Source organism: Betta splendens, chromosome 7 (genome assembly GCF_900634795.4).
Source record: "Betta splendens chromosome 7, fBetSpl5.4, whole genome shotgun sequence".
In the NCBI taxonomy this organism is placed as follows: Eukaryota; Metazoa; Chordata; class Actinopteri; order Anabantiformes; family Osphronemidae; genus Betta; species Betta splendens.
This window is the reverse complement of record NC_040887.2, coordinates 14,464,221-14,477,240: the sequence shown is the minus strand read 5'-3', so window position 1 is coordinate 14,477,240 and position 13,020 is coordinate 14,464,221. Positions and strand designations below refer to the sequence as shown.

At 40.2% G+C, this 13,020-nt stretch overlaps 3 protein-coding genes across 3 annotated transcripts; all 3 read right to left on the bottom strand.

The window, feature by feature from the left end:
* Positions 1 to 6,009: 6,009 nt before the first annotated feature.
* LOC114858730 (trace amine-associated receptor 13c-like) lies at positions 6,010 to 7,422 on the bottom strand. Its single transcript, XM_029156236.3, has 2 exons — positions 7,250 to 7,422; positions 6,010 to 7,046 (listed from the first exon to the last, which is right to left on the bottom strand). The coding sequence occupies exons 1-2, from the start codon at positions 7,420 to 7,422 to the stop codon at positions 6,242 to 6,244; spliced, it is 978 nt and encodes a 325-aa protein (XP_029012069.1). The 3' UTR covers positions 6,010 to 6,241.
* Positions 7,423 to 8,511: 1,089 nt separating this feature from the next.
* On the bottom strand, positions 8,512 to 9,642 carry LOC114859236 (trace amine-associated receptor 1-like). The gene is made up of 2 exons (XM_029157229.2): positions 9,479 to 9,642; positions 8,512 to 9,314 (listed from the first exon to the last, which is right to left on the bottom strand). Exons 1-2 carry the CDS (start codon positions 9,640 to 9,642, stop codon positions 8,513 to 8,515), a joined length of 966 nt encoding a protein of 321 aa, XP_029013062.2. The 3' UTR covers position 8,512.
* A 1,984-nt stretch (positions 9,643 to 11,626) lies between these two features.
* On the bottom strand, positions 11,627 to 12,751 carry LOC114858714 (trace amine-associated receptor 13c-like). Its single transcript, XM_029156221.2, has 2 exons — positions 12,579 to 12,751; positions 11,627 to 12,437 (listed from the first exon to the last, which is right to left on the bottom strand). The coding sequence occupies exons 1-2, from the start codon at positions 12,749 to 12,751 to the stop codon at positions 11,627 to 11,629; spliced, it is 984 nt and encodes a 327-aa protein (XP_029012054.2).
* Between the last annotated feature and the right edge of the window lie 269 nt (positions 12,752 to 13,020).

Genomic DNA, 13,020 nt, shown 5'->3' with positions numbered 1-13,020 from the left:
CAGCCGCGACCCACTCTTAGTTATCGCATAGAGACTGTGTCTGCTTCTCGACCACCTAAACTATACAAGTCACAAACAAATCAAAGAGGAGTGACTTACCAGAATTTAATAAACATCAAAACAGTTCCTCTTACGGAACAAAGTAATAGTAAGCTAATAAAGTGTGGTTTATTAAATATCAGATCTCTCTCATCTAAATCCTTTTTAATAAATGACTTGATAAGTGACCATCACATAGATCTGTTCTGTCTCACTGAAACCTGGCTGCAGCAGGATGAATATGTTACTTTAAATGAGTCGACTCCAATGAGTCACATCAACTATCATGTTCCAAGAAGTACAGGTAGAGGTGGAGGAGTAGCAGCAGTTTATAAATCAGATTTATTAATTACTCCTAAACCTAAACATAGTTATAACTCATTTGAGAGCCTCACTCTGAGCCTTTCTCACCCAGACTCTAAAACTCAGAAACCAGTTGTGTTTTGTATTGTTTACCGTCCTCCTGCTCCATATTCAGAGTTCTTAACTGAATTCTCTGAATTCTTATCTGACTTAGTTCTTAGCACAGATAAAGTCATTGTAGTGGGAGACTTTAACATTCATGTAGATGTTGACAGCAACTGTCTCAGCACTGCTTTTAACTCCTTAATAGACACTATTGGTTTTACACAGCAGGTAAATGAACCCACTCATCGTTTTAACCACACCCTAGATCTTGTCCTGACATATGGAGTTGAAATTGATAATTTAATAGTTCTTCCCCAAAACCCTCTGTTATCTGACCATTTCTTATTAACTTTTGAATTTAGCACAACTGACCCTATAACAGCTGGAAAGAAATGTTACTATAGCAGATGTTTATCTGACAATGCTGTTGCCAGATTCAAGCAGATGATTCCATCATCTTTTGCCTCAATGTCTTGTAGATACACAGAGAACAGTCACCTTAATCCTTATGAACAGGTTGACTGTCTTGTAGATGATGCTGCAGCTTCTCTACGTACAATGTTAGACACAGTGGCTCCTCTGAAGAAGAAGACAGTGAATCAGAGGAGGTTAGCTCAGTGGTATAACTCAGACATCCGCAGTCTAAAGCAAAGGACTAGACAACTAGAAAGACAGTGGCGTTCCAACAAAATAAATGTAAACTGCATTGCATGGAAGGACAGTCTAATGAAATATAAAAAAGCACTTTGTGCTGCTAGAAAAACATATTATTCCTCCCTAATTGAGGAAAACAAAAACAACCCCAGGTTTCTTTTCAGCACTGTAGCCAGGCTGACAAAGAGTCATAGCTGTATTGAGTCTACTATCCCCTTAAATCTCAGCAGCAATGACTTTATGAACTACTTTACTAATAAAATTATCATCATTAGAAAAAACATTCAGCAGCGACTTCTTCCAAATGACAGAAAGCACTGTCTAGATCCATCAACTTTAAATTTATTAAATCCTCTGTCTTACCTAGACAGCTTCTCCCCCATAACTCATATGGAGTTAACCTCAATAATTAACTCTTCCAAGTCGTCCACTTGTCTTTTAGATCCAATCCCAACCAGATTACTCAAAGAAGCTCTACCTTTAATCAGCTCATCCATATTAAATCAAATCAACCAATCTTTACAACTAGGCTATGTACCACAGGCTTTTAAGGTGGCTGTGGTCAAACCTCTATTGAAAAAACCAACCCTTGACCCTGGACAACTAGCCAACTATAGGCCCATTTCAAATTTACCCTTTATTTCCAAGATTCTGGAAAAAATCGTGGCTAAACAATTATCTGACCACCTTAGTGGGAATAACCTGTATGAAGATTTTCAGTCAGGATTTAGAAAACATCATAGCACAGAAACAGCTCTGGTTAGAGTCACTAATGATCTTCTATTAGCTTCGGACAATGGTCTAGTTTCTGTCCTTGTCCTGTTAGATCTTAGTGCTGCATTTGATACAATTGATCATCACATTCTATTACAGACACTAGAACATAGAATCGGGATTAATGGAACAGCATTGGGATGGTTTAAATCCTATTTGTTGAACAGATTCCAGTTTGTTCATGTTAATGATAAATTCTCCACACGCACAAGGATTAGCTATGGAGTTCCACAGGGTTCTGTGCTGGGTCCAATTCTGTTTAGCTTATACATGTCTCCTCTAGGTGAGATTATTAGAAAGCATTCTATTAATTTTCATTTTTACGCAGATGATACTCAGCTATACATGTCCTTGGAACCAAATGAAACAGATCAACTAGTCAAAATTCAGGGTTGTTTAAAAGACATCAAATCCTGGATGTCCCAAAACTTCCTTCAACTAAACTCAGATAAAACCGAGATTCTTATTGTTGGGCCTAAAAATCTGAGAGAGACACTATTAAGTCAGATAGCCACCCTGGATGGCATAACATTAGCTTCAGATTCTACTGTGAGGAACCTTGGTGTCATGTTTGACCAGGATCTCTCTTTTACATCATACATTAAACAAATCTCCAGAACCGCCTACTTCCACCTTAGAAATATAATATAAATCAGAAGCATCCTCTCTCAGAGCGATGCAGAGAAACTGATCCATGCATTTGTTACCTCTAGGCTGGACTACTGTAACTCCTTACTCATAGGATGTCCTAACAGCTCCTTAAAAAGCCTACAGCTCATTCAAAATGCTGCAGCCAGAGTTCTGACAGGACTTAGAAAGAGAGATCACATTTCTCCTACATTAGCTTCTCTGCACTGGCTGCCTGTAAAATGTAGGATAGAATTTAAAATTCTCCTACTCACATACAAAGTACTCAATGATAAAGCTCCTTCTTATCTTAAAGACCTTATAGTTCCTTATGCTCCCAGCAGAACACTTCGTTCTCAGAGCGCTGGGCTACTTACGGTTCCTAGAGTGTTTAAATGTAGAACAGGGGGCAGAGCTTTTAGCTACCAAGCTCCTCTCCTCTGGAACCAGCTCCCTCTTCAGGTTCGAGAAGCTGACACACTCTCCACCTTTAAGATTAGGCTTAAAACCTTCCTTTTTGATAAAGCTTATAGTTAGAGATGGTTCAGGTCACTGGCAATTATTGTTAGTCACAGGAACCATCTCTTAGTTAAGCTGCAATAGACATAGACTGCTGGGGGACTTAATTTATACACTGAGCTCCTCTGTTTCCTTCTACCTCCTCTGTCCCATAACCTCCCATCATTGTCCCATGTTTAACTAACCTTGTCTCTTTCTGTCCAGTAGTTGTGCTTCTCTCCTCTCTCCCCCCCACCCCCACTCTTTCTCCCTCTCTGTCCTCACCCACAGGTATCATTGGACTCAAAGTTTGGTGTCTGTGATGGGCAGCTGCGGATCCAACCATCCTGCCTGCATCCAGTCCCTGGTCCTACCATCCTGCCTGTGCTCTGTTGTTGCTTGTTGTTGCTTGGTGCTGTTGCTCTGCTTTTCTATCTCTCTATCCTCTCACCCCAACCGGTCGAGGCAGATGGCCGCCCACATCCAGTCTGGTTCTGCTGGAGGTTTCTTCCTCGTTAGAGAGGGAGTTTTTCCTCTCCACTGTTGCTGTCAAATTAAATGCTTGCTGTATGTGGGATTTGTTGGGTTTAGTTGTGTGAGGTTTTAAACCTTACTTTGTAAAGTGCCTTGAAATAACTTTGTTGTGATTTGGCGCTATATAAATAAAATTGAATTGAATTGAATTGAATTGAATTGAATTGAATTGAAGACACTACACCTGCCTCCACATGGCTGTTCCAGATTAACTATGGTTGCTTGCACTTTGTCTGGATTCATGCTTTAAGAAGAAGGTCAGTGCGATTAACGCAAAATCTAGTTAATATTGCTTCTAGAAAAGATAATGAATTTTGGAATAATACATATCCACACAGATGGATTTAATTATATTTTTTATCAGACCCTGGAAAAAACACATCCCAAAACCACTGTAGGTTTTAACAGTGGGGTGCACAGTCATTCACCAGGTATTTATCATTAGTGACATGGTACATACACGTAGTATCTGGAGGACATCACTGTGATTAGGACTACTTCTGATGCAGTGAACGTATCCATCAGAAGTGGGTTGTTAGGAAACAAAGTCATAGTTCATCACAGACTTTACTGTCACTGCAGTCTCTCCTGTCTGTTCTTGTCTTTAGATAACAGCCACCAAAAGAACAGAAAATTAGTTTTTCTGCACTAACAATAAATATTTAATATTATTGGGGATATGCGTTATGAAACAGCATTAAACTCCTCTGCTTGCCTTCCACCCTCCTCCAGCCCACCATTAACTCTTTCTGCCTCCATATGAGACTTCTCCATTTTCACCTCCATCTCATCAACCCCCACCTGTCTTTCCCACACAAGCGGCCAGCCTTTGGTCATGGCAGCTTTTTATAACCGCGTTTTCAGTCAAGCCCGTCCCACTATATGGTTCAATCAGGGGTGGAGTCCGGACGTCTTGTCAGGGGAGCTAGGTATGGTTCCCCAGCCTGGCACCTGGTTTTGGCGCTCAAATTTTAAATCTCTTTGCCTCAACTCACTACAACCTGGATGAAGGTTGCTCTGTTTGAGCATGTGGGACCTTAATAATGACATTGTCAGTTTATATACATGAGGTCCCCCAACATCATATCAGTAGGACATAATGGGTGGCATGGTAGTGCACTGGGTAGCGCTGTCGCCTTTCAGCAAGGAGGTTGTGGGTTTGCTCTCTGTGTGCATTTGCATGTTCCCCCCGGGTTCATGTTGGTTCTCTCTGGGGTTCTCTGGCTTCTTCCCACGGTCCAAAGAAATGCAGTTACTGTAGGTTGATTGGCTACTTTCCATTGCCCATAGGTGTGAGTGTGTGCGTGCATGGTTGTTTGTCTTTGCGTGGCCCTGCAATAGGCTGGCGACATGTTCACACTCTTAGACTTTGTCCTGTTAAAAAAGCCAAGTACAGGCAGCACAGTTGCTATTATTTAACTGTAGATTAACAGTGCTTTTATGTAGCTGAAATTTACAGTTTAGTACCGTTTTAGTAAATACAGCAAAAAGCTGTTATTTTGTACCATAACAGTGAAATACTGGCCAATACTTAGCAATTAATTACTGTTTATTTACACCTTACACGTGTATTTGCAGATTAAAAACACTACACTACTACTACACACTGACAATACAGATGACAGTACTTTTGCACAAGAATTTAAATAAGTGCTAGCAAACATGGCTGCATAGATTTTAATTTTTTTTTTATGTATTATCAAATTATTATCTCAGTTATAGCTGTTACTCTCTCCTACATTACACAAAGAAAGTGAAAAAGTGAAATTGTGACTTAAATTTGCAAAATAGATGGCTCAGAGTTTGTCTTCGCACCTGGTTAGTGGACACACATTTGGTCTATCAGAGGATTTGTGGCGCTGAGCCTATGAGTTGGTTTAAGCTAACAGAAACCGCTTGCTGGGATGAACTCAGCGTGACTTACTGTGGCAACAAATGTTTGTTGTCATGATTGAATTTGTTTTTTCACACCTTAGATTCATTTCACACTGATTCATTAGAGGTGAAGATGATGTCATCAGACACTACTGCAAGCAGATGTGAGAACTGTCTGGAGAGGAGTGTGTGTGTGTGTGTGTGTGTGTGTGTGTGTGTGTGTGTGTGTGTGTGTGTGTGTGTGTGTGTGTGTGTGTGTGTGTGTGTGTGTGTGTGTGTGAATCACAGACAAACATGCTGTCATCCACTAAGTTTGAAATAAAATTTGTATTAAATGCAACACAAGCTCTACTGCAGACGTGGTGTCTTAGTTAAATGAATATTATCAGGCTTGAACTAGCAGATTCAAATATTTAGACAATAGACAATTAGACAATTTAGACAATTTAGACAATTTAGACAATTTAGACAATTTATTTTTGGTGCTTTATGCTTGTTTTACCTGCATTTCAGTTACATGTCTCCTTTCTTGACAGATCATCAAATATAATTGTTATATATATATATATATATATCATTGTTTAGCATCGCAGTAACCTAATGGCAAAGAGTGCTGTTGGTGCCTTAGCTTGGTTTATTCTAGAACAGCATGAGTACATGCATTGACCAAAGTCCCACATTCTGTTAAAGGCATGATCACGTCCCTCTTACTACATTTAAATCATATTTAACCTAAAATGGAAAAGATGTCTCCTCAAACTGTGAAATGCCAGAGTATTTATACAACAACCATTTGCCCGAAATAAGTTCTGCTCATCTTGTTTCTGTTTTTTTACATTACATTGGTCTGACAGGACTGAGGCCTTAGTATCTCTAGTAAAACAATGAGTTTGGCAGATTTTCTAAACCAGGGGTAGAATAAAGCATAGATTAGAGGGTTCAGGCAGGAGTTCAATAATACAAGGAAATACATTAGAACATTCACTGAAGAGCCAACACTGAGGACAGAAAGAGACACAGAGTAAGCTGGACAGTAACACAGAAGAAACACAGCAACGACAACACCAAGGGTCCTGGCTGCTTTTAGCTCTGACCTCTGAACAGTCACAGTCAGTGAACGCTGCAGTTTAACAGCTGCAAGGTGGGAGCGCATAGAACGAGCCTGAGACACAGCCACCACAAACACCCTCACATACAGGATGATGATGGCTGAGATGGGGAGGATGAAGCTTATCACAATATCTACAGCTCCATTTATATTAATCACACATTCTCCATAACAGGAGGTAAACCTGCCTGGTTGATTCAGGCTGTTGTATAAAATCAAAACACTATAAAAAAAACAGCAAAGCCAAGACAGGAGGACACAGAGCTGAACAGCCCTTTCAGTGAATATTGCAGAGTAACGCAAAGGGTTACAGATGGCCACGTAACGGTCAACTGATATCAGAACCATGTTTGTTACTGAGGCACAATTAACAGTGGAAAGGCATAAATTATACAGAACACACATCAGGTCACCAAGGAGCCAGCAGGGTTCTGTTAAGAGGATCTGAAACGGCATCACAACAAGGCCCATGAGAAAATCAGACACAGGCAGAGAGAGGAGGAGGAGGTTGGTGGGAGTGTGGAGCTGCCTGGAGGGAGAGAACAAACACATTACTAAACTTAACATATATAAAAACATAAATTTTAATCCTTTGTGTATGTTAATGTAAATATGCTAATGGTAAAATCTGAACATAATTAAAAGGCATTAAGTGACAATAATGTAAAGACAGGTCACTTTTCTATGAACCTCAGTAGAACAACATATGATTAATACTACTGTAGGAAGTGCCTGAAGTGGGAGATGGAGATGATGACCAGCAGGTTGAGATTCACAGTGATCAGAGACAAAGATGGCATCAGGACATAAATGATCAGAGCCTCAGAGTAAGGACGCGTGAGCTTCTTACAGGAGGAGTTGAGGAGCTGTGGAAAACAGAATTCAGCTTCCTCCAGTTTCTCCATCAGAGAAAAGGAGGAGGAGAAAGTGAACACAGCTTCCTGAGAAAAGTTTCGTGTTACAGAGTTGATTTATTCCTTTGTCTTTACCCCTCCTCTTTCAGTCTCTTGGACACAGATCTTCTTCCTCACATCATCGCTTTTTCATTTTTTTCACCTTTTCCTTATCAGCAGGAACACATTAGGATTATTTCTGCTATTTGAATCATTGTTATGGTTCTATCATTATTTAAGAGATCACTCAATAGTATTGTAGATTAAATCCTTGTCCTGGTCAATCGGAGTGCTACTCTGTCTTTACTGTATGTGACAAACAATTGGACACAAGTGACATATTCAATCCTATAAAATACTCACATTGTCTTTACTGTATGTTGACATACAGTATAAACATCATGTGTCATCAAAACATAGCACAAACAGCTAAACATAGTTAGAAGTACAGACAGAATGTGCACAAAACGACATTATAGCATGTTTCTCATTTCTGTTGCTCTTTGAAAACATGGAGCAAATGGAATTTTAATTCATTCATTTTGAGTTTTGGCCAGTTTTTGTTCGGATACAGGATATTGTGTAGTGAAAAAGAATAATACACAGGAAATGGTTCCTGAAACTGTTTTTATTTTTGGGAGACTTTTTTTAGTGACGGTGAAAATGTGAAAACCTAGTCTAGATGAACACCCAGAGAGAGGAGGGGGAGGTTGGTGGGAGTGTCATATAAAATCATATGACAGTTTGCAGTATAAGCACAAAATGGCCTGTGAAGAAGAACATAGTGAATAAAATCGAGAAAGGTCTATAAAATGGTTAAATAAATAATCAAAGGGCAGAGCTGGTACAGAATCCATCATTGTTGTCTTTTGTCCCACCTGATACACTTTTAGAAATTTTGGAAACATTTAATTTCAAGAAATGGTGAACAATTGTGATACTAGAAAATTTATTTCATCATTTAATGAGAGGGAGAGTTTCTTTCTCTTTACCAGAAAAAGAAAGACAAGAAAACATGATTAAATCTTCCACATGCGTTTTAAGCAGACAAACACATTTTGTCCTTCCCAGCACGGCTCCTGTTTTCAGTTGCTCCACAGTTTCACAGGACATTGGTCTGGCAGGAGCGAGGCTGCAGTATCTCAAGAGTAACAATGACTTTAATAGATTTTCTAAACCAGGGATAGAAAAAGGAATACATTACAGGGTTAAAGCAGGAGTTGGACAATAACAGAAAATTCACTAATGTGTCACTAATCAGAAGGTTGTAGCCAGTTAGAGAAGCACAATAAAAAGGACAGTAACATATGAGAAACACAGCAACAACGATACCCAGAGTCCTGGCTGCTTTCAGCTCTGACCTCTGAACAGTCACAGTCAGTGAACGCTGCAGTTTAACAGCTACAACGTGGGAGCGCATGGAACGAGCCTGAGACACAGCCACCACAAACACCCTCACATACAGGATGATGATGGATGAGATGGGAAGGACAAACCCTAAAACCAGGTCAACAGCTCCAACTATAATAATCACACATTGTCCATAGCAGGAGTTAAACCTGCCCGGTTGTTTAAAGTTTTCATATAAACTCACAAAGCTGTAGAAAACAGAGTAAAGCCAACACAGAACAACACAGATTTGAACCCGCCTTTGAGAGATTTTTGTGGAGTAATGCAGCGGGTCACAGATGGCCACATAACGGTCCACGGATATCAGCACCATGTTTAATATTGATGCACTGATATTGATAAAGGCTAAGAAGTAATACAGAGCACACATCAGGTCACCTAGCAGCCAACAGGGTTCTGTTAAGAGGATCTGAAACGGCATCACAATGAGACCAACGAGGAAATCAGAGACAGCCAGAGAGAGGAGGAGGAGGTTGGTGGGAGTGTGGAGCTGCCTGGAGGGAGAAAACAGCATCACTGTGAAAATTACAAAAAGCATCATCAACTGTAAAGTAGATTTACTAAACAAATTAGCATTTTCGGTTAGTTAAAACTGTTTCAGTTATTAAACATCACTGCTTTAACAAAATCCTGTCAAAAGTAAGACATGAGTTTGTGCCTGAAATGGGAGATGGAGACGATGACCAGTAGGTTGAGAGACGCAGTGAGTAAAGAGATGCAGGACAGTAGAGTGTGAATGAGCACCGCCTCAGAGTGAGGACGCAGGTGCTTCTTGCAGGAGGTGTTAAAGAGCTCTGGGAAGCAGAGTTCAGCCTCCATCATCACAGAGGAGGAGAAGAGGAGCTGAGCCCTCACAGCGTCACTCTGTTTTAAAGGAGTTTACTCTCTCTTTTCATCCTCCCTCTGTCTTTCTGCTGTCTTCCTCATCTACACCTTGTAATTTCTGTCTTGTGAAAGGTTGCGCATGCAGCATGGGTTATGGTTTTGGCAAAAATTATAATTGCCAAGATTATTTCTTAAAGTTCAGATAAATTGTGACATTCCATTGCACCATCTGCATCTTCGGTGTAGAGTAGATCAAATTATAATATAAAATGTATAAAGGTATAAAGGGTTTTCTTTTCTGGGCTCAGGAGGAGAACATGAGAGCTGTTGGTAAGTTGGAGAGTGAAGAAGGCTGAATAAGAAGGTTCAAGATGACTGCACCAGAGAGCATGTCCTCCCAACCACGAAGCAGCACACTGGCATTCAGTTTTTACAGGCATATACAGTAATGGAAGAGCTTTTGTATTGAAGTGAAATATTGAAACTGTACAGGTGTATCTCATAATGTGGTCATACCATTATATAAAATGGAATGAAAACAAGCCAGTGCTGATGGCTTCTATTGAACATGGCAAAGATCCTGAAGATGTCTGTACTAGATGGTCAAACAAAGACAAAGTCCAGGTCAAGGCAAGAAGACCTGCGGTCATTGGGAAATACATTGACAACATGGGGGGTGTGGACCTCTGTGACTGCATGCTGAGTTTCTATCGCATGGCAAACAGAACCAAGAAATGGACTATGCATGTGATTGCTCTTTTATCCGATGTTACCATCACAAATTTCTGGATCCTGTACAAATCCGACAGGAAAGTGCTTAACTGTTCAAAAAAAAACATTAAACAGTTCCTGGACTTCAACATCTGGCAAATGATCTGCTGAATTACCTAGAACCTGAGAACACTGATAAAAGGGTAGATGACAGTGAGGAGAGTGAACAAGAGTATGAGCCACCCCTCAAAAAGAGGATTGCACAACCAGAAGCATCATCAAGAAAATATGGGGCCAGGCACAAGCCAGAGATGGTAGACAGCAACCATGAGGAGAGGTGCCAAAAGCAAGGTTGCAAGGCAAAATGTTTCTCTAACAAAGAAAAGAGATCGCTTCCTCGAGTACCATCGCTAAGGCTTAAATAAATGAACAAAAGCAAGGTCCAGAGGATGATAATGATTATCAAGATTAGCTTATTTAACAGATTTAAGTTGTGATAAACAGGCATCTAGACTTTTGAGACTTTATGATCAATTTAATTTGGAAAGTTGCACTAGACAATTAATAGCGATTATTAGCGATTAGTTTTCCTTTCAGCCTTTTCCAAGTATCATCGTTATTTTACAGTAAATTCGTTGTGATAACCATTACAGTGGGCAAATTCTGAATTGTAAGCTGTTGTTTTAACTCCAAAGATGCAGGAAATCACACAAAAGTTAAATTGAAAGATACTTTTTTTTACTTGGTTCTCAGGAGGATATACTGTATTACATGTCCTGCAAATGTAGATGAGTGTAAAACGGTAATCAAACATCTCTAGTGATGAATATCTGTATTGCTATGAGAGTAACAGATGTTTATTAAACTTATAGTAACTTACTGCAGGTGACAAGAAGGGATCGGGTCTTATTTTTATTGTGTGGTATTAACTTGTGCAGGCCTCAGCTTGCGTCAACACCCACTGAGGCAATTCATATTTAAACCCTCATAACACACCTAAATAAAGTTACTGTAATTGTGACTTCTTTATTACAGTATATTTGTACAACAGATGACATACGAAAATGACATTAGGCTTTGTGTAGTCTGAAATCAACAGAGACCAATGGACTGGGGCATGATGTCTACCTGAACTGCTTCACACCTAACCAGAACTGGACATGTTTAAGCATTAATATATACCACAAATATACTACAAATACCAATTCTTAATTTCTTTTGCAACACATCTTCCAAATCAGAAGACTGACAAAATCACTCTACAGTTTTTCTACAGAATGTTGGTTTGACAGGAGCGAGGCTGCAGTATCTCAAATGTAACAATGACTTTTATAGCTTTTCTGAACCAGGGATAAAAGAAGGCATAAATCACAGGGTTAAAACAAGAGTTGAGCAACAGTAAAATATTCATAAACGTGTTAGTTGAAGAAGCCATTGTGATGTTATAGCCAGAGAGGGAAACACAAAAATATGGACAGTAGCACATGAGAAACACAGCAACAACGATACCCAGAGTCCTGGCTGCTTTCAGCTCTGACCTCTGAACAGTCACAGTCAGTGAACGCTGCAGTTTTACAGCTGCAACGTGGGAGCGCATGGAACGAGCCTGAGACACAGCCACCACAAACACCCTCATATACAGCACGATGATGGATGAGATGGGGATGATGAAGCTTATCACAATGTGAAGCGCACCGATTATGTTAATCACACATTCTCCATAGCATGAGTTAAATCTGCCTGGTTGCTTCAGGTTGTCATATAGAATCACAAAGCTGTAGAAAGCACAATAAACCCAACACAGGACCACACAGACTTGAACTCGCCTTTGAGTGATTTTTGTGGGGTGATGTAGAGGGTCACAGATGGCCATGTAGCGATCGACTGAGATCAGCACCATGTTTACTACTGAGGCAGGAACAGTGATAAAGCCAAAAAAGAAAAACACAACACAAACCAAGTCACCCAGGAACCAACAAGGTTCTGTTAATAGGATCTGAAAGGGCATCACGATGAGGCCCACAAGGAGGTCCGAGACACCCAGAGAGAGGAGGATGGTATTGGTGGGAGTGTGGAGCTGCCTGGAGGGAAAGAACAAATACTTGATATTGTAAAGTAGAAGCGGATGTTAAAAAAACAACCAGGAGACAATGATCAGAAGAAACTAATGTAATAAAGATTACTCAAACAACAACAACATATTAATAAACATTTCTCTGTGCCTGAAGTGTGAGATAGAGATGATGACCAGCAGGTTGAGAGTCACAGTGAGCACAGACATGCAGGAAAGCAGAATATAAATGAACAGTGTCTCAGAGCGAGGTGTTGTATGCTTTCGGCAGGAGGCGTTGAAGAGCTGTGGGAAGCAGAGTCCAGGCTCCTCCAGTGTCTCCATCATCAAAAGCAGAAAAGTTGTAAAGCTGATTTATCCATCTCCTCCTCGCCCCTCCTGCCTGTCACTCCCTTGGATCCTCCTCTCCCTCACCCTCTTTTTATCATCAGATGATGTTAGTTATTGTAAAAGATCATGAAATGTTCATCACCGATGGGCTAAAGTTTTTACAGTAAGTTCACAATCACTGTAAAACCGAGTAACTTTAAATCCAGTAACTCCTGAGTTGGCCACAGACAGACACCATGACCCATACACACACTGGTATGATA

Excerpts from the sequence above, each read along its gene's own strand:
- LOC114858730 (XM_029156236.3), bottom strand. The coding sequence starts at position 7,422 with ATGGAGAAACTGGAGGAAGCTGAATTCTGTTTTCCACAGCTCCTCAAC. Across the intron at positions 7,047-7,249 it reads ATCTCCATCTCCCACTTCAG|GCAGCTCCACACTCCCACCA; the intron begins GCACTTCCTACA and ends CTCTCCCTCCAG.
- LOC114859236 (XM_029157229.2), bottom strand. The coding sequence starts at position 9,642 with ATGATGGAGGCTGAACTCTGCTTCCCAGAGCTCTTTAACACCTCCTGC. Across the intron at positions 9,315-9,478 it reads GTCTCCATCTCCCATTTCAG|GCAGCTCCACACTCCCACCA; the intron begins GCACAAACTCAT and ends TTCTCCCTCCAG.
- LOC114858714 (XM_029156221.2), bottom strand. The coding sequence starts at position 12,751 with ATGGAGACACTGGAGGAGCCTGGACTCTGCTTCCCACAGCTCTTCAAC. Across the intron at positions 12,438-12,578 it reads ATCTCTATCTCACACTTCAG|GCAGCTCCACACTCCCACCA; the intron begins GCACAGAGAAAT and ends CTTTCCCTCCAG.